The 27,272-nt window shown below is 41.7% G+C and overlaps 1 protein-coding gene across 1 annotated transcript in view; it reads right to left on the reverse strand.

Moving 5' to 3' along the window:
- Positions 1-27,191, reverse strand: part of ISM1 (isthmin 1) — a 70,892-nt gene extending 43,701 nt beyond the window's left edge. Inside the window, exon 1 of the mRNA XM_019635235.1 lies at positions 26,985-27,191. Coding sequence (XP_019490780.1) covers positions 26,985-27,122 — 138 coding nt within the window. The 5' untranslated portion in view covers positions 27,123-27,191. The remainder of the gene's footprint in view (positions 1-26,984) is intronic.
- Between the last annotated feature and the right edge of the window lie 81 nt (positions 27,192-27,272).

Genomic DNA, 27,272 nt, shown 5'->3' on the forward strand with positions numbered 1-27,272 from the left:
GCCTCTGATAAAGTTTAACCTATAAATTAGGCACAGTAAGAGATTATAATAACAACCAGTAATAAAATAGAACAATTATAGCAATATACTGTTATAAAAGCTATATGAATGTGGTGTTTCTCTCTCAAAATGTCTCATTGTACTGCACATACAGCTTGGATCTGCTGAATAAAGGGATGATTCACATCCCGGGTGGGACGAAGCAAAATTTCATCACACTACTCAGAAAGGCACGCAACTGAAAACATATGAATTGTTTATTTCTGGAATTTTCCATTTGATATTTTCAAACTGTGGTTGACCGCAGGTAACTGAAACTGAGGAATCAACTGGGCATAAAGGGGGGCTCCTGTATCACAGGGAGAGACAGGGAAACCCAAGGAGCAGGGGAGCTCAGGTATAAAATCCTGACGTATGGAAAGTACAAAGCAATCAATGGTCCTAAGTTATGAGATTGTCAGGTCATGTCTATTAAAAGTGGTCTATGAAGAGGTTATAAAATCATCCTCAGGATATTTTAGGTAGGGAGAAGCAAAGGGTAAAATAGATGGGGGCAGAGAAGACCTAGAACTTAATCACACTCTATTCTATACAACCCCAAATATTTAAGAGCTGAAATCATCTAATTAGCTGGGATTCATTTTGATGGTGTGTGGGCAGATGAGCTTTAGGCCTTTATTCATTTGCTCATTCAACATGTAATTACTGAGAGCCAATTACTCCATTCCAAGAGCTGAGAATACAATGGTGAGGAGACAGGTAGAGTCCTTGCCCTCATGGAATTTATAGCCTCCAGCAGGGGTTCTCAAATTATGTAGTTCTTCCTAATGCCCAGGTCACACCCCAAACCATTTAAATCAGGGGTCTGGGGTAGGATCCAGGCATCATACTTTCAAAGATCCCTAGGGGAGTCCAGTGTGCAGCAAAGTTTGGGAACCACTTAGGATTCTTAACTGTGTTGCCATGATTGGCCCCACTAGTGAGCACCAAAGTTTTGCCCATGGCTCACCTTAGCAGCTTCTGCTCTGCTTTCTGCAATTCTGTGTGCCCACAGGACTTTATCCTAATGTCTGTAGTTCAAATGGGAAATTCTCTGTAAACTTAATCCACTCTGAGCCCACCTGAAAGAGTTTCCTGACTAACAGGACTAGCCACATACTCAAATACTGCTAGGACAACCTCCTTATTCCAAAACCTAAATCTAGACACATTACCCAGGACCTAACCTGAATATAGTATAAAATGTTTGAAACTCAGGCCACCCCAGAAACCCTAAGCTTCCTGGCTGCCATATCGACAAGGTCCTTTCACAGCATAACTCCTGAAAGCAGAATCTCAGCAGGCTTCAATCACCTGATTCCCTTGTTAGGGTAGAAAAAGAGAACTTGCTTGATAAGCCCTTTCTCTCTGTTCTCTTTGAGCTTTTACATCCAGTTCCCCTTCAAGTGATCAATGGAAATCTATTATAGGCTTTCTTGGACCTATTCCTGGATTTTCATCAATTTAGAAAGGAAACATTGCATTAAGTCTTTTTCTGGAAGGCCCCAGGAATTTTCAAAAATGAGAATAAAAGAAAAGAGAAAGAAAAACGGAGTCTGCTTTGAAGTTGCAATGAACATGCCAGAAAAAAAAAGAAAAAGAAAACACAAAACCCGAAAATGATGGATCCTGAGAAAAATGTTGCAGGAGAAGTACTTCCCCCTGTTTCCCATTGTGCATTCTTAAGGGTGAAGTGGTCCCTTCTCAAACCACCAGAGCCTGCCAGTTGGCTAACCCAGCGGCATTCCACTACAGAGATTAAAACCAACTTTATGATTGTGGTGCAAATAATAAAGAGCCTGGCAGGGTTTCTTTCCAAAATGAAAGCTCATTTATTTTCTGAGGTGTATAATTTGGTTGTAAATGTTTCCTTTGGGCCAAAACATCCCAGATTGGGTTTTTGCCTGGAACATATCCCTGCTTTGCTGGAGAAGAATGGACTCCGTGTGGCCCTGCTGCGTTCGTCCACTCAGGGCATGGAGGGGTTCAAGTCAGCCCTGCTCTCGTTTCACGTCTGGCGACAGTGGTCTGCAAGGCAGACCCAGAGATGGGGAGGCAGCAGGCGCTGGGCCTTGGCTGGCCGCACTAACTCCCAAATCCTGGTCCATCTGTGAAATGGGCAGGCTCGCCAGCCCTTACTCATGCTGTTTCTTTACCTCTCGGTGGTGGGTAGAGCAGAAGAGCATTAGGAGCCATGTTCCCCATGAAACTTGGCTTTTCTTGCAGATCTTTGTGTCTTTATTTTATTTATCTTTTCAAAACCATCCTGAAAAAAATCCACCCAGCAATGACTAATATTTGGATAAAGGCAAAGCCAGATTCTTTCCAGGGCTTATGGGCTGACCACATGTACTTGGGGCCCAACATGTTTAGCCAATCTCACCCAAATATAAACAGATTTTTTCCCCCCTATACAAGCAGCTTAAGAAATAACAGGCTTTTCTACCATTTTCGTGTTTATCAACTCTCTTCCTTACATCATATACTTTTATCCTGTCTTCCATTTGCATCTCCACATTAAATCCAAAGCCAGTACTATGCTTTGTAGATAAAAATATATTTAATCCACTGTCCGCCTGCCCCCAAATAGCTGGTAATGCAGAACAGAGAAACATCTGGTAGGATCAAGGGGGTGGTATCAGAAGTCGTCATGTGACATCCCTTCAGGATATCTGAAGTTGTTACTCTAACACTGAGATTGGGGTGAAGGATGGAGAAAAAAGTAGACTGAAAGGGGAAACAAAAGTAGTGTGGTTCACTTGGGGAACATGAGAAGAACACTGGTAGAAATGAGTGTTATGGGACCTGGCTCAAGAGGTGAGGTTCAATGGTCTCATGTATTATGAAGTTACCTGCTGAGAAATGATGAAACATACTTTCACTAAACCTGAGATCCTCCTGAGGCTGACTCCAAAGTAGCATGCCAGGCAACACGTTACGTAAAAAATACCTTCCTATGGAGTATAGCGATCTCACTGCTAGGATAAATGGTCCACCAACTTGTCAAAATTATTATCACATTTTCCGGTTGATCATGACGCCTCCGAGTCAGTTCACATATCGACTATGCAGTTCATGCTCAAGTTTTTGGGTAATCACCTATTGCTGATCATCAGACCCCTAATTCAAGAAATGTTCTTAAAGGAGAACAAAGTAAAGACATGCTAGAGAACAGAGGTTTTTGAAAAGTCATGTACAAAGAAACATATTAATGTGAATCTGACAGCTGTAATCTCAGTCTCCAAGTAATGCAGTGGTGGTAGCTAATTGCTTCAGCACTTTTGGTCACTGCCATCACCCACATAGCCCACCTGGAACTCGGAAAATCAAGTTCACACAGTATTTGGAAACCACAATATTGACACACGATGAACAAGTCATAGAGGAAATTCTGATTCTCCTCAGTATCAGACCCACAAAAGCAAGGCGTTCAGACCATGCCTGTTGTATGAATGTCACTTGTGCACTGTGGTTAGAGGATTTTATTCTAGGACACACACATCATCCTGTGATAAAAGAGAAAGCAGGATCTGACTTCTTTTTGAAAACCATAATTCTTTCCTACTTCACTACCTTATGTCAATACATCTGAGCCTCGGGGCTGTAAGTCACTTCCTGTGGTGGTCAAGTTTCATCTCCTTTATGAAGCTTTCAATACTTTTCACGGTTCCCAGGTGCAAACATGACTTGGCTGAAAGTCATTTTGAATTCAGAATATTGCCTACAGAGGCCTGGACAGTGGGTTTTGAGAAATAATTACCCCTTTGCCTAAGTCTCCTTTTTAAGTTGCTTGTAACACACACACACACACACACACACACACACACACACACACACACACACCACTTTACTGACAGAAATGCCTGTGGTTTCAACCAAAGCATCTGGCAAGGTGTTGCGGGTCACTAGAACCCTCTTGACCTGTGGAGGCCACAAACTGCATGATAACTTCATCACATGGTTAGAAGTGAATCAGGGGATAGCAAGAGACACACAAGGTGACATTCAAAATCATGTTTCCTGATAATGCTTTTTTGGGTAAGTTAAAAATTTTAATTCACAGAGTAACAAGAAATTGCAGACCCAGGCCCTTCTCCTGCACCTGACGCTCTTTTATTCATTTATTTTTTAAAACCCTGTCCTACTCTCTCCTTTGCCCTGGAAGAGTAAAACCATAAAAATAAAAAAAAATAAATCAAAGAGTAGGACCTTTATTACATGCAGGGGTGGTTGAGCAACTGAATCATTTCATAAAACATCAGGTCATGTTAGGTGGTTTTACAATGAGAAGGAAAAACCAGACATGAATAGAAAGGCCCAAACTAGTCCCTTCCTTCTTAGAGGCTTTGGGAGACTGAACGACACCTTGGAACTTGGGTTTAATTGGGGCTTTGCCATTGTCTGCTGTCAGTAAGTAAGTCAACTTTCTGGGTCTCAGTTTCCTCATCTATAAAATGAAAATAACAATATCTGCTTTGTCTCCCCAGTTGAGGTGAGGGCATTTTGGGTAGGACAACACTCGCTGAAGTACTAGATTTTATTGAACACATGCGATATATAAGCAAGGGCTACTCCACATGCCACGGGGTATAAAGAGAAGCAAGCTACCATTCCCACTCTCAAGATCCTTACTCTGTTTTGGCAGGCAGACTGGGCACTAGGGATGTTTCCTACCCCCAGATAATTACAGATGAGGATGAATGTAATAATGACTTAATGGATGTACAATGTTATGTGGGTTCAGATATGGCCTATGTCCACCTCTGAAGTTCACAGAAAAGCTTTTGTGGCCGGTCCAGAATTTTTGCAGCTGGAAAGAGGGAGAAAGGCAATATTAACCAAGAGAATGGCCTGGGCAGAGAGAAAAAATAGCATGGGGAGGGCACAGGACTAGTAAGAGTCCCATTTGGCTGCAAATACAGCTTAGAAAGCAAAAGTTGATTAATTCTAGACATGCAGTTCCTCAATACCTGTTTTGAGGCAAGGAATGGGGGGAACCATTGGAAGTTCTTAAGCAGAAGAGGGCAACAATTTGTAAGATGACTCTGAGCATAATATTTTGAATGGACAGGAGAAGAGAGAAACTAGATTTGATATTAAGGAGACCTGGGGAAGTAAGGATCGAGGTCACCACCGCAGAGAGAAAAGGGAAACTGTCACCATAGAGACAAACAAGAATGGTCAGGAACCTCCGTACATGTGGTGAGCAGGACGGAAGGCAGCTTCTGAAAGGCTCTCGATGGTCCCATCTCCTAGCATTCACACTTCTGTGTTGCCCCCTTCCTTCGAGTATGGGATAGAGCAAGTAACTCGCTTCTAACAAATAGGCTATGGCAAAAGTGATAGGATGCCACTGAGATTAGGTTACTGTCCCCTTGCTGTCCCCTGAATTTTATCTCACTCACTTTGTCTTCCTGGATTCACCCCCTTGTTCTGATGAAGCCAGCTGCCAAATTGGAGCTGCCCTGTGGAGAAGCCCACAGGCAAGGAGCTCTGGGCGCCTCGGGCTAACAGTCTGTGAGAACCTGAATCTTGCCAATAACCAAGTGAATAAACCTGAAAACCAGTCTTCCCCAGTCACACCTTGTGATGACAGCAATCCTGTCTGATAAACTCGATCGCAGCCTGTGAGAGATGCTGGACCAGATGTACCCAGCTATGTTGTGTCCAAATTCCTAACCCACAGACATTCTGAGATGATCAGTGTCTACTTTTTTTCAGCCTAAATTTCGAAACAACAGGTAACTCATACAGGGAGGGAGATACTTAACTGACATGAAGATGGTAGGGGACAAATGCTCTTCGAGATTAAAGTCCCAGACTTGTGGCCCAAAGTTGCGCATGCATTTTCTTCTAGGCTTTGTTGATGTTAGAAACTTTTCATAACAAGAAACCTCTCTGCCACCTCTTTCTTTCACTGTTTCCTAGAACTGATTAATAAAACATGACTTGATTTTCAATTTCAAGCTACTCAGGGGGGCATTCCAATAGAAAAACCGGCAGGAAATTAATGCCATACACACCAGGCAAGGCAGATGCTTCTGAATCTGACACTTGGGTGAACACACCTTTCCTTTTTACACATCTTACCCTCCTTTGATTGTGCATTGGTAGTTTATTTTTTAGGAGCCTGGGAAGGGGGAAAAACTCTAATATAAAACGAGTCATCCTACAAACGCATTAATAGCACCAAAATATTCGAATTATAGTTAACAAAAACTTGGCAAAGGGGTTTCTAAGAAGCCGTATTATCTCTTTACTTATGCTTGAATTATGGTGGTATCTATCAAAGCTAATATCATGCCTGTGAACTGTGAAATAAATCTCCATGTGAAACCTTTAAAATATGTCTTTATATGAAATGTGATTACGGTAATACCTTGGTTTGCAAGCATAATTCGTTCCAGAAACAAACTACTTGTATTGCAAACCATCACCTGTTTACCACATTAAAATGTATTAGAAATGTTTGCTCGTCTTGCAGAGCACTCATAAACCAAGTTACTCACAATCTAAGGTTTTACTGTACTTGTGAATAAATTCTTTTCACTGATCTTGCTGTGAGAAAAACAAATTATAAAACTGTCTTACCACATAACTTGTAGGACTTAAGGACATGTAATATCCAAATAAGGAACCACATTCTGTTTTCATTAGCTAAGGGTGGGTTTTTTTCATACGACATCTTTCCACCGTAGTTGTGGGAAACAGAGCCTTTGTACTTGAGCTTGCTTGACACCTTGGTGAGACACGTGGTCATCTTAGCAGTGAGAGACTGCCACCTGCAAACCAGTCATAAATTAGCTATTCTGAATCCAGTCTCCTGCTCATGCAGACTTTTCACTGCCTCTTTGAAAGTGCAAGCAGATCTCTGCACTTAGTCTAAGATCGAGGCAAATTTTCTCTCTGCCTGCCTCACCTGTCTGTGAGTGGAGAAGATAGCAAAGTACACTCTTTGGGTTAGTCCGTAAGTGTTACCATTCTAAACTGCTAATGGGGTCTCTCTCTCCCACCTGCAGGTGGATCAGCGTCTCCATTGCAACTGTGGTAAGAGATGAGGACTCCATTCTGCAAATACAAGGAGCCTTGAGGCTTAGCTCCATTCCACTAAAGCAAACACATCTGGATAATTACAATTATCTCCCCTTCAGATATCCACATATTTCAGGGAAACTGTACTTGCTATTCTAGCTGCAGAAATACTATGAACACCTAAGTCCTGTATTCCCTATCAATTGGGTTATAACAACTCCTACTCTAACTATGTTTTGCTGATTAACATCTGGATAAATATTTATAGTGCAAACAGATGCTTAGAGGTGATGAATATGGCTCAAAAATCTGGGCAAGCTTAATTTCATCCTTGGGCTTTGGCACTGGGGAAGGACAACATTTTCTTTTGACTTATGTCTTGTATTCTGAGAAGTGATGGGCTGCACGACAGTTAATGGTTAGTTATTGGTCACTTTCTAGAAGTGAGATAGGAAGAAGGCGAAGAGCTAGAGTACAGGCCCAAGTGTGGTACACAAAAGTGTACACACAGAGTTCTGAAAGCATAAGCCACATTGAGTAGTAAGGCAGAGAGGGTGAGCTGTCCACCAAAATTATGTGCGCCTGCTTGAAGGTGGAGGCAGCCCTCCAGCCAGGGAATGCATTTCATAGCCACTTTGCATCCAGGAATGATTGATGTGAGCAGAAGTGGTGGGTGTCCCTTCTGAGCTGGAACTGTTAAGAAGACATAAGTCTCCATCAACCTGAGTCCCTGAATGACTGCATGGAACCGACCACTAAGAAAGATGAAGATGATAGAAGTTCAATGCTGTGCCCAAGTTTACAGCCAGTTAGTGGTGGAGTGGGGCTTCAAATTTATGTCTTCTGACTCTCAAGGCAAGAGCTCTTTCTGACAATGGAAAAGAAACTTCTTGTGTCCCAAGTCACTGCAGTCACAGTGATTGAAAACATGGACTCTGGGATCCAGACAGCCAAGTTTCAAACCCTGCCTCCACCTCTACTAACTGTTACTTGGGCAAGTGACTTATCCTTATTGTGTAAAATAGGATCAAAATAGTGCCTATCACATGATATTGTTATGAGGATTAAATAAATTGATATTAATTATATGCTAATAAAAGTGCTTGCCCCATAGTAAGTGCTGTATAAGTGTTTGACAAAAACAGGTAGTTAAAATCATGTGAGATTTCTGTACCCACCAGCTTCCACCACTCTACCCATGAACACTAAGGGAGCTGATGCCTCAAGCCCACTTTGTGAGGTCTAAGTAACCCTTACCCCTCATCTGCTGCCTTTACACTAACCTAAATAATCACCGAAACAAGAACCCAGTGGCCACATGCCATTGAGCAAAGGGTATCACCTCCATTCAAGAGAAACTTAAGACTGTTTTCATCATGATTTATCTAGCTGCAATTAAGAGGTCTTCCATGACCATAGGATCTCCACCCCATACTGCTTTGAATGTCTCTAAATTGGACTCAACCTGTTCCCTCCTACCCTCCTAAACCCTTCTTTTACTGGACCTTCTAGGACTTTCACACCATGATAAGCAATCTCTCATTTTTAACCTATCTCTACAACCTCCTCCTAGGTCTTCCTGGTCCCCATAGCTGCTTCCTGTTTCCTGACCATTTCCCCGCCCCTTCTACCTGAAAAGGAAAAACGAAATAAAACCAGAAACCAAAAAACAACAACAAAAAACCCCTGCTTCAATCAGGATGATGGATGTTCCAATGTTATACGGAGCTTCTGGTCATTCTCTCTCATTCACTGAAAATGTGAGCTCTGACTCAGGCTTATGCAGCAGCCTCCTCTCTTACCCTATTTGGTGACTTCAACATCCATGTAGATGGCCTTCCCAGCTCCTTGACCTCCTCACCACCAGCAACCCTTTCTTCCATTGAAACTCAGCAACCCTCTGCCCTTTTGTCAGCAAGTCTCCTATCCAAAGATATTGCCTATTCTGTTAGCTCATTTCCCTTGTTTTCAAACTCATTGAGAGCCCCATTCCACTACCATTGCTCACCAACTTTCAGCTTTTCCTTACTTTTACTTTCCTTCTTACTTGGCACATGTTCCCTTATTATAACCATCCATTTGCGACTCCCCTCAACTCTCCTTGCCCCCTTCTCTCCCTCTGGTCTGTCCCACTGGCACATCCTCAGTTCTGGTGGAACCTAACCATCTGATTTCTTGGTAGCCAAGCAGACAGGTGATCAGAAAAATATTGTAAAATAGCTCAGTTTGAAAAACTTGCTGCATTTTAGATGTTCTCAAACCTCAAATGAGTACTCAGTTCTGTTTCAAAATCAACTGCCATTTCCTCAAAATCTCGCCTTCCCTAGTATCAAGATGACCATTTTGTCTTTTCTCTCCAGATCACCTACTCTTGCTCATTGTCCTTACTGCATACGAGTATTCCACTGAAGGAACAGGAATCGTTCATCAAATTGTAACTCTCATGTTCCCACCACTGTATCTACACTCCCATCTCAAAGCTTTCATGTTTGTGATTCCATCTGTCTGAACTGCTCTCCCCCTAGTTCTTTGTAGACCTGGCCTTATCCCCCAGCTTGGGACCTAAGTGTCACTTTTCTACCAAGTCCTTCCTTGGCCACCCTCTTTTAGTAGGTACCCCAGGTATTCCTTATCCTTGCTCCCTGTTTACATCTTGTTAAGCACCCATTACAATCTGTAATAATTACTTTATTTATGAATTAATTATTGTCAATCTCTCCTTCTAGAACTGAATCTCCATTGTCTAGCACAGCGCCTGCACATAATAGGCACTCAATATGTAAGTGCTGAATGAATGAATGGAGTTGGGGAATGCTTACTACATTGTCAGGCCATGCTCTATACTTACGTGTGCATTAGTCCATTTGTCTGACTGCAACCTGCTTGTTTTCTGACTTAAAAGAAACACAATTCATGTTCATTTAACTTCCTTTCATATCCTGTAACAACCTAACAGCAACTGTAATGTTGCAGAGTCTGGGCATTTTAGATGTATATTTCCTACAATTCTCATCAGCAAAGCAAGACCATGAAAACTCTTAAAGATGTTCAGAAATGGGGGTTTGTACAGCTTTGTGAAAGAGGACTGGCCTGGGAGTCAGTCAACCCGGGATGATTAGTATGGTCTTGGGAAAGTCCTTTCATTTCTCTGGATTTTGGATTTCTCATGTACAAAATGAGAAGCTGGGACTCAGTTTCCCAGGCTTCCTGCCAACAACAAAATGCTAGTACATGGTGAGTGTCTGCAACCTGCCTTCTAAGCAGAGTACCTGATTGTGGTTGTGAAGGTGATGCAGAGCTTAGATGAAGCCCTGTTTCAATGCAGTGAGCAGAGCAGGGACCATGCTTATGGCCATGGGCAGTGACTCTTGCATACATGAGCACCTGTCATGCGCCCATGTATCCTGGTGACACAAAAGGCAACTCCACTTAGATTGCTAGCACCAAGACACAGAACGTTCCAGGGGCACAGCTACAGCAATTCTTCTGCCAGCATCCACCTTTCCTTGGAACTCAAGGGGGAGCACACAGATGGCTTCCTGTTATCACTCCAGGCTGAATAGTTGGGACTTTGCAGGTCCAGAGTTTTTCTTCTAAAGGGAGTCTGCAAAACCTGCAGACAGCTCCTGCCATCTGAGCAGACTCCATCACACTAGCAGGTTTCCACAGAGCTTTGATTTATACCACATCCTAAGTAGCATGAAGAACTCCAACCCAAAGTTACAACAGACATACATAAGAGCCCTCAAAATGAAGTAAATTGAATGAATGGTTTGAGAGGCCCACAGAAAAGATCTCCGTAATTAGAGGGTAGCTCTTTGAAGCTATGATTCCATTTTTGTTTTCCCCTCTGCTCATATCCCGTCCTTCACTCATGTTAGGAAGGTACACAATTCTTCCCTTATTTTAGGCCATATCATTCTGTAACTGAGTTCACTGGGTCTGGTCATGTCCCTTCTCTTCTTCCCCCCTTCCCTCACTTCTGAGCAACTTTAAGGCCAAGGACATTGATGTTCCTTTTTGGGTTATCCCAGAGCTTAGCATTGGGCTGGGCCTTGGAGAAAAAGCAGTGAAAGAACCATTGTGGGGCATGGGAACCACACTGGGCTGTGCTTCAGGGCAGTGAGGCCAGTGGGGAGAACCTGGAACAGAAGGTACCTTCTCAAGAGCCCGGATCTCATTATTTCTACATGCTGTTCAATATTTAGAGTCATTCTCCTTGCAATTCCACAGTTTCTTCCAAATATTCCCAGTTTCTTCCAGTCAATGCTTATTCTCATTTATAGGTGAGATTTATCTCATTTCATAGGTGTCTCCTGAATTGAGTGTTTTGCCTTCATCAAAATCTTGGCAGGAAAATCACAGCTGTTTCACATAGTAGGTGTGTCTTCCTACATGTGCCAGTGAGGGGAGCAGAAAGGAAAAGATCTACGCAATAGTTAGCCTTTTCCAGCAAAGTGTGGAGAGCTGAAACTTTTTGAGAGTAATAGATTAAGCAGAAGTAGAATCTACGAGCCAGGATGACTTGGCCACTCTTTAAAATGTTTTATACCCTGTGGGCTGATTCATTGCTGTAATAAGTGACTGCATATTAAAAAGATCATTCTGGATTGTTCAGTTTTGAGCAGGCTGGTAATTTTCATCGCAGATGCCTCTTTCTCCACTACTTGGGTCAGATTCCAAGTTCAGCCAAAAACATCTTTGATATTATAAGTAATTGTACTTGTATTCTGTAGAACGGTTTTCCCTCTTAGAAAGGTCAAAATGTTCTTCATTTTCTGTCAGTCATCAAAACAACCCTGTTCTTTTCTCACTCAGTTCTACTATCTGTAAATGTCAGTAACTTCCTGAGATTCCCACACCAGGGTATGTGAAGGAATGCTGTCCACATAGATGGATATTGGGGGACTACATATAACTGATCCAGGAGCTTAGTTTGGCATCACTCCTTAATTAACATTTACTCTACAAAGGGCAGCCCTAAAGAAGTTAATGAGTAATAGAATATGAACTTCACCATTTCGCCTTTTGGTTTGAAGTAGATCGTCTCTCATTAATGATTTTCTCAAGAACTTGCAGGGCTTAGGGAAAGGGTTGGAGCATAAAAATATAACTCAATTAGTCTAAAAAAGTCAACATGTTGAATAGAAGGCTCTCAGGCCAATGGCTAGACTTTTAGGAGTGTTTGGACACACGTAACCACAGTGATGGAATGCCCATCTCACAGCACTCTCAAAGGTATTTTTTTTTAATTTTAAGTTATTGCTTCTCTTTATTGTACACGATGTCCTATAAAGAAGATATATGTCCACAATTGAGCTTTGAAAGAGGACCATGGGGCCAGTTCCATTTGAAGGGAATGAAGTCAAGCAGTAAATTTGCTGGTCACTCTTTTCATATGGACTGTATCTTAGCCAGCAGTTGGTCTTTGATGTTGTAACAATAGCACTGGGCCTTGGAGGCAGAGGAGGGTCCCCATAATCAAAACTAGTCCATATTCATTAAAATTTGGAGATCAGTGTGCAGGGAGCGCATATCAGGGAATACCAAGGGTGGGCTCCAGGGCTCCAGGTTCTCTTTACCAGTGCAAAACGACCATCTCTCCTGCCCTATCTACACTGCCTCCTGCATTCTTTACTATAGATTTTAACGGAAGCATGATATATATGCAGAAAAATGCACATATATAACTATACTGGTCAGTAGGATTTCACAAACTGAACACACCTGTGTAACCAACACTCAGATCAAGAAACAGAACATTACCAGTGCCCCAGATGGTTCCCCTTTCCTTCACAAGGGTAACCAGTGTCTTCTCTTCCAACCACATAGATTCGTTCTTCCTGGTTATGGACTTTACATAAACAGGATTATCTGGCATGAACTCGTTTGTGCCTGGCTTCCTTCATTCAACAGTACATGTGTGAAGTTCCTGTTGCTTAGAGTTGTCATTTGTTCATTCCCAGTGTGTGCACTTACTACACTATTATTCAGTCTCCTGTTGATGGGCATTTCTGCCATTTCCAGTTTGGGGCTATTTTAAATAGTGCTGTTATGAGCACTCTTTTTCAGGTCTCTGAGTGCATAGATGAATATATTTGTGTTGGGTATATACCCAGGGTGGGAATGCTGGGTCAGAGGGGACATATATGCTCTGCTTTAGTAGTTACTTTGGAAAAACAATCTTCCAAAGTGTTCATATCAGTTCACATTTCCTATAGGTGCCCCACATTCTTGCCCATACTTGGTGTCTTAAGTTTTTGTTTTTGCTTTCTTTTTCATCCTGATGGGATAATATAGTGATTTCACACTTTCAGTGGTAATACATTTTGTAAGTTATTTTTTCCTTTCTATTTTAGCTACTTATCCAGTCAGTGCTCAATTCTGTGACAATCAGCAAATTAATAAGCTATTCAGATAGTTCAAAAGAGAATCGGTCCCAACTCAACATTTGCAGTGCAAAGGGAGAAAAGAGAGGGTGCTGTAGAACACGCTCAAAGTATGAGACAGCCTATCACAAACAAAACAAAACAAAATAAGACAGAACAAAACAAAAGTTAAAATGCACTGGGTATACAGGGCAGTCAGGAACTTGGGGAAAATAACAGAAACATATCTGGAACCAGAGTGGCCCATAAACTGATTAGATATTAGCAATGTAATACCATAACTAAAAAAGGAAGTAGGAAAGTACTCCAACTACGGAAAACATTTAAAAATCTGGCCACTTGCTCTTCAGGAGACCTTGAGGAAATTGACTTTGAGAAACACTGAGGAAAGGGAAAATCTGACTAGTCACACGGATGAAATTCTTCTGGTCAGCAACAGTAATTAAAAAGCAGAATCTACAGCTCACAGAGCTTGTGGCTCTCCTGTCCCCAGGCATGTCCTGGTTCTCTTGTTATGTCTGGGAAAGGAAGGTAGGAAAGGGTGCCCCTGCGTCAGCAAAAGTGGTTGCAGGCTTAAATTGTTAAAGCTCTATGAGTGATGAATAACATATTTGCGGGCACAGTTCCATCCCTACCATGAAGCACATGATTTTTAAGCAGTTGAAACTGTACAAGGGAGACCATTCAGAAGGAAGATGGAAAGAGATGGACATGTGTATCTTGACTCAGAAACAACGTTGGGTGGGTGGAACCCTGTGCTGGCCTTTTCCAGCTCTAATTTCTCAGAGGCAGGGTTCTTTGGGCCCCACCTTTCTTCTCAGCCCAACTCTGGCCCAGAGCCAGGCCAAGCAGCTTCACAACACAGAACTACATCATGGTTGGGTCGCACTGGAAATGCTCAGCACACCTATCGGGCATCTGCTTCCCAGGACACGGCCTCAAGATAGGTAGTGTGGAGACGGGGATTCTGCTGAACCCGGAGGCCAGCTGCTTCCCCAGTCTCTTCTTGCGAGCTGCTCCTGATCTTTCTTTTCCTTCTCCCACATGGGAGAAGAAGCCAAGAATAGCCTTTTAGAAGCATCACGGATTGGCATGAGGCAGAATGTGTGTCAGCCACATGGAGACAGCATCGGTTCTGTGATGTTTCCCTCCACATGAGGTACTCAGAACAATCAGATGTTAAACCTTGATTTCCTGACATTTTTCTGCCTCAGTTTCTTCAGCTGCAAAATAGAGATAATCCCCACCAGACTATGATGAGAATTAAAAGTGTCAATACATATAAAGTCCTTACAGCAGTTCTTGGCAAAGAATAAATGCTCAGTGTCAGCTTTTGTATCATCATCATCAATTTTAAAGATAAACTTAAAAAATTAGTAATGTGGGGAGTGGAGTCAATGGAATTGTAATATTATAGATATGTATGATATCGGGGGGGTGGTAGATTGGGGGAGAGTGGCTGTCACTTTGTGAGGGATGAAAAGTATAACTATTGTATTGTTTTGTATACCTGAAACTAATAAAAAAAATTAGTAGAATTATCCCCCTAGGATGTCTATTCTTCGATATGGAAAATGAAATGCAGAGAATTGAAATGACTTGCCCAAGATCACACGGTTCTGTAATACGAATATCTGTGAGTTAAACCATTCCTATGCCTCAAGGACGGTCCTCACAACATTGTAACCTTTCAGCGATATAGCTATTACTTCCATTTTGCTGACTAGAACACAGAAGAACAGAGAAGTGTGAGACCTTTGTCTAAGGACACATGCATAAGTGAGAAGCAAAAGTGGAATCGACACAAATCCAAGCCCATGCCTTTGGCCCCTCTGTTGGGCTTTGTGGTTAGTTTTGGCTGATTGGATGCTCACTGTGTGACCCAAGCAAAGGCTGATGTGTGCTGTCCATCTGGGTCCCCCTCTGCCTTTCTGTGCTTTTTCATCACCGTGATAGAAACGCATGGCAGGTAGCCTTACAGTTGCAGAAGTATGGGAAACACATGGAAGACATCCAAACACAACCCACACCTTGGAGCCCAGACTTCCTAAACCTACTGAATGCCAGCTGACCCACAGACCCGTGAGCATGAGAATACATGCTTTTTGTTACAGGCCACTGAGTTTTGAGGTAGTTTGTCATGCAGCATAATTGGGCAATAGCTAAATAATACCTGACCTGTATTGAGTGCTTCCTGGAATTGTAACTTGCAAAAAAAAGCATGCATCTTCACTAGTGCTCCTGCTATACCATAAGTATGATTAGCCTGGGGCCCTTGTTAAAATGCAGATCCTGACTCAGTGGTTCTGGGCAGGGCCTGAGATTCTCATTTTCTAAGGAGCTCCCAGGAGACACTGCTGCCACCGCTCCATAGACTGCACTGTGGGTGCAAGGGCAGAGAATTCATCCTGAGCTTCTCAACCTCATCTCTGGGCAATGACAGCATCTGGTGAACATCAGAGCCACGGATGGGCCACCTTCTGTGTAAGGGAAGGACAATCCTTGCTCTCCTGCGAGAATCCTGTGTAAGACTAATAACCTGTACTCCCCCAATGGCCAGTGTGGCCAGAAGGGCAGCTCATGCTAACATTTCCTTAGACCATTTCATGGGCTAAGGATTAGAAATACCTGAGATCTCCCCACTTTTATTTTTGTCCTTTCTACTTCCTGGAATTTGCAGGTTCTTAGCAATAAACCTGGCTTCCAATTCATTTTGGGCTCATAACCAATATATTTATAAGTCACAATGTAATTGAGAGCCCAGACAAGAGATACGAAATCTATATTTGGTTTTCTTAATTTCCAGTCAGGCAGGGGATGGGGGCAGGAAGATGAAGGGAGCTTACGGAGGAAGCAGAGTCTTCTGCTGGACACCTTTCCAACCTGTTTTTTTTGCCCAACACCTAACCTTCCTTCCACCACCACGACCACCATCACCTAGAAAATTGAGCCCCATGGGACTTTTGTACTTTTGGCATCCTAAAAAGATAGGAGAATTCTTTCCAAGGAGATAGTATCTTCTCTCCTTTCTTCAGTTCTTCATAATATATTGTAGATCACACACCCATGTTTTAACTGTAAGAAGGTATCATCCTGGGACTCAGCTTCCAAATTCTCTCAAGTTTTTCAATGATGTCCCTGAGTTGTAGATTCTAAACATGGTATGTGAGTGCCTTAAAAAGATTACCACAATTTCCTAATAAGCTAAACATACATCTACCATATGACCCAGCCATTCTGCTCCTCAGTATTCACACAAGAGAAATGAAAGCATGTTTCTGCAAAGACTTATACCTGAATGTTCATAGCTAATAGGCCCAAATTAAACACGACCTAAATGTGCTTCAATGGGTGAAGGGATAAGCCTACCTTATATGCATACAATGGAATACTAATTGGCAATAAAAAGGGTCAACTCCTTCATGCACAAAACATAGATGCATCTCGGAATCATTATGGTGAGCAAAGAAGCTCACTGTACTGTACATTCTGTATGATTTTACTTATAAAAAATCTAGTAAATGCAAAAACTAATCTATAGTGACACAGGCAGATCCATGGTGGCCTGAAGACAGCTGGAGAATGTGGAGGCACAAAGGAGCACAAAGAAACTTGAGGAGGCAGCAGATTTATTCAACACCTTTATGGCAGTGATGGTCTCAAAGGCGTCAAACTCATCAGATTTTTCACTTTAAATATGTAATTCCAGTTAAATGTATGTCAACTATACCTCAATAAAGCTGTATTTAAAAAAATAATAACACAGCTGCCATTTTCACCTTCATTCTGCCCCCCATCTCTAACTCCAAGAGGTAGCTGGGAACCAAAACATGTTTTTTTTTTTTATTTGTTGCATTGGCATTGGCATGAATATTCTATCTGGGTGCCTGTGGGAGTAAGTTAACACTTGAGGGGCCTTTACATCATTTCCAGCTTCCCTGCATACTTCATATGGATTACAGCCACACCTTGTTATTTTTGAAAATAGAGATGTAGTGTCCAGCAGGAAATGGTGTTTTGCATTCACAGTCTACCTTCCTTTCCCTAGGTCACTTCTGATGAACATCTGGGGATTGAGGTACCCCAGGCTGTGAGACTGGCAGCCCAGGGCCCCAAACCTGAAGATAGAATTCTCCTATTCCATTGGCTCTGCAGCAGTGTCCCTTCCAGGGGGGAATCGAGGTGTTGCTTTCTTACAGAGGTACATCAGTCACAGACAGTGCTCTATGCAAGATGACTCGGTTTACTGAAATGTGCATGGGTCAGGCTAACAGGAAGAAGGGGTAGTTAATCTACTGTTTTTACTTCTACTCATTTTACAGAAACAACTTTCCAGTGACACAGGCTGGTCTGTGCTTGGGGAGTTGATGTGAAGCTATATTTATCAAGGCACCATCGCCTCTGCCTTTTTCAGGCATTAGGTGACAATCCCATTTACCTTTGATGACTTCCCACTGCTGCTCACCCTCCCACCTAAAATAACAAGCAAGCACGGGATCAGGCTATAAGGAGAAAAACAACTAGGTATCTCTCTAAACACCAGCAATTCGTAGCCTTTGCCTAGGCCTGAACTTTCTCATCCCTACAATTTTGGAATTCCCCTCTTCCCAGCTGCTCTGGGAGAGCACGGCATGGCTTGATTCTACTGCTGCCCATAGTTCATTCCTTTTGAGGTTAACAGACTTCATCTTTGTTAACAACAAAGAGGCAACAGGTGCCTCGTGGAAACCCTGCCCTGTACCTTTCCTGCACCGTCACTATCTGGAGAAGTGGGTAGTGCTTCGTTTAGTTTGGGTTCTCCCAGAATCAAACCTTGAAACAAAGGGGAGTAGTAGATCCGGGAGATGAGCCCAGGAACCTGGTAGGGGCAGGGGAAAGAAGGCAGAGAAGGCAAAGAGCCATAAGGGTATGTTATCAAGTATGGTGGGCAGTGGGTACTTGCCCCAAAAAAAGGCCGGGCACTAGCGTGTTGACATTATAGCATGGCACTCCATCTAACCTATGGACTGATATGCCACAGAAATAAGGTAACCTTTATATCTTTTATGTTCATGGCTTCTTATGAAGTTCTTTTGGAACAGTACAGATATGGTTTAAATAAAATGTGAAATGAGATCCTTTTTCTTTTTGTTTCTTCAATAACTCAGCCCCTTGCTGCTTCTTAAACTCACTGCATGTAACCCTGGGCATTAAACTGATGCTCCTATCACATTCCCTAATTAATCATCTGTCTTTGGGGGGATGAGTACAGACAAAGGGACATTCTTAGCTGCCACTGAAGAACAGGGCTTCATCACCATCCTTTTCTTTATGAATCATAAAATCCTGGGCCAAGAATTGCAGAAGAAAGATATTCTCAGAAGATGAGAGAGACACAAAGGGAACCACAGAAACCACTAAAAAATTGTAAAATAAAACCAATAAAGACAAGTTCAAGAAACTGAAATGACTGAAACTGGAAAAGACAGAGGAACTATTAAATAATAATCATCAAGTCCTGCATGAGGTGTTTCTTGGGAAAAAAAAAAAAAGAAGGCAGTCACCTGCTCATAAATACTGGAGGAGGGGTGGGGGGAAGCAAACATGAAATTAAGATGTAACATAAAAGACTTAAAGGACACATCTCAGGAAGAATGTTCTGACATTGAAGGTTATAAAAAAAAACAAAAAACAACACACACATGTATGAGATATATAATAGAAAATGGTTGTGGGATTCTTTCCTTTGGGGGCTTTAAAACCAAGATATATTCTTCTTTACTAAATAGATAGTTCTCATGACCTCTGAGGTTGTCCCCCAACCTCAAAGATCAATGTCTGTTAGAACATGGTTGGAAGAAAATGAGTGAAGGGGATGCACAAATGATAGAACTTTCTTTTGATTTGTATATAGGAAAATAAAATTATAGTGTCTCAGTTCAAGGTGTTGGACCAAGCATTTTTGTCTACTTCTTTTCCCTCTCCAAATTCTCTGAAGAGGCAGACAAAATATAAAAATACATCCACAACATACATGGTAATCTGAGAGGGGGGTCACCTACAGAAGAAGGAATGATTTCTGGTAGGTATGGAACAAATAGTAACCAATTGAAAGTGAAACACTACAAAGTTGAGAAAGTAAATGAAAGATCTCCAAAAAAGTGAATTTCCCTTGAAGAATTTCCATAATAATAACAAGAATAGAGACTGTGCCAGTTTCATTACTAGGTATTTACTCACAAGAAATGAAAGCACATGTGCACAGAAAGGCTTGTATAAGAACATTAACGTGGTCTTATTCATAATATCCAAAGTAATGGAAACAACCCAAATGTCCATCAATAGAGGAATTGGTAAATAAATTGTGGTATAAGACAATGGGATACCACTCAGCAATAAAAAAAGAGAAATCTACTGATATGTACAACATAGATGATTTTCAAAAACATTATGTAGAACAAATGAAGCCAGACACATTAAAAATATGTACAGTATGATTCCATCTATATAAAAATGTGAAACAGGCAAAATTAATCTATAGTGATAGGAGTCAGACATTGGTTGTCCCTGAGAGGAGTGAACTGCCTACAAAGGTTCTCTAGAAGACTTTCTGTGATGATAGGGATGTTCTATATTCTAATGATAATGGTAGCTACATGGGCATATACAATTGTCAAAAATGGAACTGAATCTTTAAGACCCATGCATTTTATTGTATGTAAATTACTCATTATTAATAAAACTTTTTAAAGTGCAAGGAGAAAGAGAAAAAGAGAGAGAAAAGAAGAAAGAGAAGGAGGAAGATGAGGAAGAGGATGACAAGTGGAGGAGGAGGAAGGGAGGATGAAGACAAGGGAAGGGAGGGAAGAGGAGAGGAGAAGAGAAGAGAAGAGAAGAGAAGAGAAGAGAAGAGAAGAGAAGAGAAGAGAAGAGAAGAGAAGAGAAGAGAAGAAAGGCACAGAAGCTAGGAGAAAAGGATGAGGGCAGGAAGATATTGGGTTGTAGGAAGTCTTGACGTATTTGTTCTATGTTTTTCATTGCAACAATGCGTCATGACTTTTCCAACAACCCAATGATTAAAGAGTGGAAGCGCTAGCTCTGGGGTTGCAAAAGTTGGAAGGAAGATTGAGCCACAACATAAAACACATTAGAAAACCACAAAGGCAAAATATGAAAGATAAAATTAAGAGACATGGAAGATAGATCTTGAAATTCCAATATTAGATTTAAACTCTAATAGGAGTTCCAGAAGGAGAGTACATGGATATTAGAAATAAGCAAAGGAATTACTAAGAAATTTTCTCAAGCTAAAGACAAACTTGAGGCTTCAGACTCAAAGTGTCCACCAAGTGCTGAACAGGACTAATAACTAAAGTCCTAAATCTAAACACTGATGACATTTCTGAACATTATGAATCAAGAGATAAATCAGAAAAATTTCCAGTTTTTTTAATCACCTACAAAAAAAATAGCATCAGCCTTCTCACTGAAATATGAGATGGTATTACAAAATTGATTATAGCTTTAAAATTCTGAGGGGAAACAAGATCGAACACAGCAAATTACCAAATTAGCATTTAAGTGTGAGAGCCAAATAAGGATATGTTTAAAAATTTAGGCTCTCAGAGACTTTACCTTTTGATAAAACCTTTGTGGAGGAACTTTTTGAGAATGTATTCCAGCAAAATAAAAGAAGAAAATATGAGCTTCAAGAAGCAGCAGCAGGGCCGGCTGAGTGGCGCATTGGTTAAGAGCTGGCTTGGGATGCCAGAGGGTCCCGGTTCGGATCCCACATATGAGGGCCAGTGACGCTGCCCTCCACAGCTAAGATGCTGAACAACAGCTCAACCTGGAGCTGGGTTGCCATGGGCTACCGTGTGTAGCAAGCAGCCAGTGTGAGTGGCCCTCAAGCTGCTGTGAGCGGCCGTCCAGAAGCTGGCGACTGATCTGCCTCACCCAGGAAGAGTGCAATAATGGTGCCAACGTGGGCCAGTGAAGCAACATCCTCCACAACTAGACTGAAGAACAAAAGGACAGCAACTTGTCTGTTCTGTTCCCCTTCTCTCAATTCCCCAGCGCTGTTCCCATCCCCCAATTCCCCAATAAAAATCTCTAAAAAAAAAAAAAAAAGAAGCAGCAGCAGCAGCAGATAAATAAGTAAATTTTATAGTTTAGTTTAAATAATTATTGGGAGCACAATAGAACTTCTAAGAAACTATTCCTAAAATAGCTATAATGAAAAAGAAAGGCAGAAAGAAGAAAAAAAGAAAGAAAAAGGAATAATCTAGCACGAAATATTCCGATAATGTGATTAAAATTTGAGAGACACGAGAGAGAAAAAGCATGTCAGAATATTGTCGTTTTTTTTATCCCCCCAGGGGGTTAAGGTTTCAAATACTTATTGATGCTCAGCATTGATTAAAAAAAAAAATAATAAGTTCAAATGTGTTAAAATGTTAAGAGTGGGACCGGTCAAGTGGCACATTGGTAAGGAGTTGGTTTGGGACCCCAGCTCTGAGCAGCAGGGCCCAATTTCGGATCCCACAAGAAGGCCAGTGACGCTGCGCCCTCTACAGCTAAGATGGTGAACAACAGCTCAACTTGGAGCTGGGCTGCCTTGAGTCCCATCTGATGGTGTAGGCTGCAGTGGGGCCGGCAGCGGGAGTGAGCTGCTGTGAGCCGCTGTGAGAGGCTGTCCAATGGCCTGCCAGCAACTGCCTCACCTGGGAAGAGCTCATGGGCCAGTGAAGCGACATCCTCCACAACTAGACTGAAGAACAAAAGGACAGCAACTTATCTGTTCCCCTCTCCCAATTCCCCAATAAAATCTTAAAAAAAAAATGTTAAAAGTGACAGAAATAGAACACTTTTGAAACTTGAGGAAAAATGAACAAAATAAGTAATATTTAAATATTTATTAAATGTGTAATTGCCGAAATCTAATAGAGCACTTAGCATGCATTCAATGTTTTAATCCTTACAACAGCACTAGGAAATAGGCGCTATATGTCTATTTTACAGATGAGAAAATTTAGACATAGGCTAAGTCTCTTGCCAAAGGTCACAGGAATAAGTTTCTGGGGGGTAGGTGGGTAGGGGGCTGAGGGTGGGAAGGTGCAAGGCAATACAAAAATTGGAAATTTGAGAAAACCAAATAAAAAAATATTTTCAAATTTATCAGTAATCACAAAAAACATAAATGGGTTAAATTCATTGATGTAGTGCATGGAAAATAAAAATGGTGCCTGGTTACTAATAAGACAGGCATTTAAATAAAATAAGACAGAGAAAGTTTAAAAATAAAGGTTGGAAAAAGACACCTAACAAATGCAAAAATACAAACAAACAAAAAAACAGGAGTTGCAATACTAATATCAAACAAGAAACGTGTTAAAGACAAAAGTCACTAAAAAGATAAATAAGAAATTTCACCTTCATAATAATTAACCACAAAAAAGGACATTTTATGTCCTAACACCATAGATTCTGTTTTAAACAAGTGTAACAAAAATTAATGGGATAACAAGGAGAAATATTCAAATCTAAAAAGGTAGGGTAAGAATACAAATAAGTAGTTTGAGGCATCAACAGATAAGTAGACAATAAATAAATGAAGACTTGGAGGATTTTCAAAATATAATTAACCATCTTTATCTGGTAGGTCTTATAAAGAGATATAAAACTTTGTGCATCATAAAGAATATGCAGTCATCAAATATTTGCAAAATATGCTTGTACTATGCACAAACTTTATACTGATAAATTTGAAATTTGGTTAAAATGTATGGTTTTCTGGGAAAACATAAATGATCAAAATTGACTAAAGAAAAGTTATATTATCTGAATAATCTATTGACCCTGGAATAATGTGGGATGTTAATCAGAAATGTTAACCAAAAGGTTACCAAGCCCAGAGATTATTGAATTCCAACAATCTCATAAGAAACAGATAATTCTTATTAAAGTGCTACTGAAAAGTGAAAAACTGAAAAGGTTTTCAACTCATGCCATGACACTATAATGGTACTGTAGTCGGTATTGCTAGCTCTCATGCACCCACCAAGAAAACTGTAAGCATGTATAGCTTTCCTAGATTCCAGAACTAACAAAGTCAAGAATATAGCAGAAAATAAAACCCTATTCACAATAGTAATCAAACCTGAAAAATAACTTGTAAAAAGAAATGTGAAAAAAAGATAAAGAGAACTACAAAAATTTACTCAAGAAATAAATAGGTACCTATACCATGTCTTGAATGGGAGCATTAAAAATTAAAAAGTTCTCACTCTTCTGAACTAACCAAAAAATTATAAGCAATCCTCATTAAAATCTCAATGAATTCTTAAAATAATTCTAAAGTCTGTTTGAAAGAAGACATTTTATAAGAATTTCTAAGAAAGATATTTTAAAAATGAAAGCAAATTTGCCCTATTAAAGCATAATATGAAGCTACATTAAATGAAGCTAGTGTGGTACTGGTACACGAATAGACAAATGAAAATCAAGAAACAGAGTTATGTATATCTAAACATTTTAGTATGTGATAAAAATTTTATTTTGTATGAATGAATGTAGAATGGAGTATTTAAGAAATATGATAGGACAAGTGACTATTCACCTGGATAAAGACCAAAGATGTATTTTTATCTTAGCCCTTAAACCTACAAATAACTTCAAACTAGATTGTAATCTTAAACAAACAAAATAAATAAATAAAACTAAAACTGTTAGAACAAAATACATTTAAAGATTTTGACAACCTTTATTTAAGGAAAACTTTCTTAAATAAGGTAAGAAAACCAAAAGTCATAAGGGAAATGATTCAGCATTGATTACATTTAAAACAAAAAGTTTCTGCATGGCCAAAGGCAGCATAAACAATGTTAAAAGATGAGTGCAAGACTGGTACAAACATTTACAAAGTATGTGAGACAAGAGGTCAATATGATAGACATTTTGCAAAGATGGCAACAATAATTCCTCCTACCCCTTTCCACATTCTTTGCAATGCTACTTTGCTGGTCCTCCCATCAAGAGCAGTCTATTTCCTGTCCCCTAGAATCTGAGCTGACCCAGTGATTTGTTTAGCCACTAGAATGTGGCTGAAGTGACATTGTACAAGTTCATCAAGAGGCCTTGCAACTTCTGCTTTTACTCTTGCTACTCTGAGTCCACCCTGTAAAGACATGCAGGCTAAACCCTCCTTGAAGATGAAAGACTATAGAGAGAGACAGCCAAAGTGACAGCCAGCATCAACCATCAGATGTAAGAATAAGGTCATATTGGACTATCTAGCTTATGTCAAGAAACAATATAGCATCCACAGTTCTGTTTTCAAATACACCTGCTACTAGCAAATTCACTTGCTGGGGCCTGAAAACAACACGCTAATAAATGTCTTTTGCAGATCTCCTCACTTGGTGGAACATACACTCTCCACTTGAATCATAATACCTTTGGGGAGTGAGAGGGCCAATGAAATAACTTTAGTCAGGAAGAATATAAAACTTTTATAATAACAAATTACAAAAGAGAGTAAAATTATGAACTAAACTGTTAAACTCATCATTTTGCCTGGATAAGTGCATTGAGTGGACAGAATAACTGAATGCTATTGTAAGATAAACTGAAGCTGGTGGATCAGCAGCTCCTTGGGACCCAAGTTATTCCTCGGAGCATTACTCTTTCTAAATCCTCCATTTCTTTTGCTCTCTTGGGGCAATTCTTCAGCCAAAGGCCCTTTTGAGAATTTAATCCACTTCCCCTTTGCAGTTGCCACTTCCACCAGCTGCTTCTCTCATTACCTTACTGTTCAGGCAGAAAAGGCCAGCCCCAGGTTATTCTAATGATAGCAAACACCTCATAAAGAAATCTGCCAAATTTACTTTTCCATAGAACATCATTTTTACAGCTTTTCATGAGTCCATGAGGAAAGAAAGCATCATGTATAAAATATGACTTCCAGAAATCTTGAAGATATTAAGAATTATTCCTACATGTTAGACTAGTGCGTGTAACACAATCTATAGAATGGTGGTATCTTCACTTTCCCCAAAGGAATCCCATCAATCTGTCACTGTGCCTGTTTGCCTACAGAAGACTAGAGGACCCCACAAAGTCAGGACATTTTCACAAATGTCCCAAATTTGAAAGAACTTTAGGCTCGGGAGTGTATACTTTTCCATTCCTGGTTTTGCATTTTTGTGCCAAGGGTCACCTTGCTTTAGTCTGTAACACCCTGGCAGAGAGAAAATGTGGTGTAATTAATCAAGAGTTTGGAATGTGTGAACTTTGGCAAATTGCTTAACCTCTCTGTACCTCATTTATTTTTTGCATCTGTAAAGGGGAGATATTAATAATATAGAACCTCATTAAATCAGTTAAAGCACTTAAAACAGTAGCACATAGTAAGCACTGCTTGGAAGTGTTGAAGTGAATTCTGTCTTTAACAGTAAAGGTTTTGCGCAACAAGTTACATAAAGAAGTAAAAATGAATTCGCAGAGACAATGATTGTAAAGCTCTTTGGAGCAATAAGTAATACTTATGTCGATATTGCAGAGCAAAGAGTTTTAGAGGGACGGTTTGAGGAGATTTTGGGAGCCAGAGAATTCCCGCTGCTTTCTGAGAAAATCACGGCGGATTTTTACCCATGCCCCAAATTGACAGTTGTCACACCACTAGACCCAAGGAAAAGAGCTTTCCAAGGTAGCGGCGGGAAATCCCTACCTGAGCAACCCTTTATTAGGAAAGGGGAACACACCTTTTCTATGACGCCCACTACACCTCCCCAGTCGCGACCACCCCTCCTCCCGGGCTTGGAGCTGAAATCGATCATTAGAACCACATTCCCAAGGCGACCTTCAACTCGGGCAGAGCACTGGGAAGAATCCTTTGCTCGAAGTTTAAAAGCCCCAGATAACCATGGCCCAAAGCACGGCAGGTGCCTTGACTCCACGCCCTCCCCTTGGCCAATACCACACTCGGGAGCCTCCGGTGAGGCTCAGGAGAGACACCGAAGGCACGGGGACCGCGTGGGAGAAGAGAGTGTTCGGCGACTCTCCTCGGGAAATTATTTCCTGACCTTTGCATTTCTGAAGGGGCAGGCTCACCGGGGCTCTTTCTCCCAAACCTAGTTTGGGGATGTTATCCTATAGTTAAAGACCACTTCCGTCCCCGCAGCCCCCACCCCCGGTAACGTTACTTGGCCTCTAAAGGGCAACCAAATCCTGGCAGAATCCCAAAGCAAACACATACATGCTCCACACATCCTCCGCCCATCCCACGCCTCGCACCCCCAAGTACCTGACTTGTGATAGACCTGGAGGAGCGCGTCCGCCAGACCGCCAAGCCAGGCCCAGCCTCCGGGCACACACCCCCGCTCCGCCTCTGCCTAGGACGGGTTGCCCGGGCGAAACTCCTGCCGAAACAGTTGCTCTTCGGTGGGGTGGGGGACCAGCCTCCTCGCATCCATCAGGCGGGAGAGCGCAGCACCCCGTCCCCCGGGGCCCGCTGCCATGCGCGCCCCTCTCCAGCGATGTACTCACCTGCAGCTGGGTCCGGCTGGCGTTGCCCGCGGCGGCGTCCGGCCCGTCTGCGGTCCCCGAACCCCGCAGCACGGTGATGTGCAGCGTGAGCAGCAGTAGCCCCAGCAGCAGCAGCAGCTCAGCCGCCAGGCGCACCATCCTTTTGAGGCGCGCGGCTTTAGGACCCGGCGCGGCGGGCGGCGGCGGCGGCGGTGGCGCCGGGGGAGGAGGAGTCGGAGCCCGGGAGCCCGGCAGCACGGCTCCCGCCTCGGCCCCCGCCGGGGCCCCGCTCCCTGGGCCCGCGGAGCT

The sequence above is a fragment of the Hipposideros armiger genome, unplaced genomic scaffold (assembly GCF_001890085.2).
Source record: "Hipposideros armiger isolate ML-2016 unplaced genomic scaffold, ASM189008v1 scaffold_20, whole genome shotgun sequence".
Lineage (NCBI taxonomy): Eukaryota > Metazoa > Chordata > Mammalia > Chiroptera > Hipposideridae > Hipposideros > Hipposideros armiger.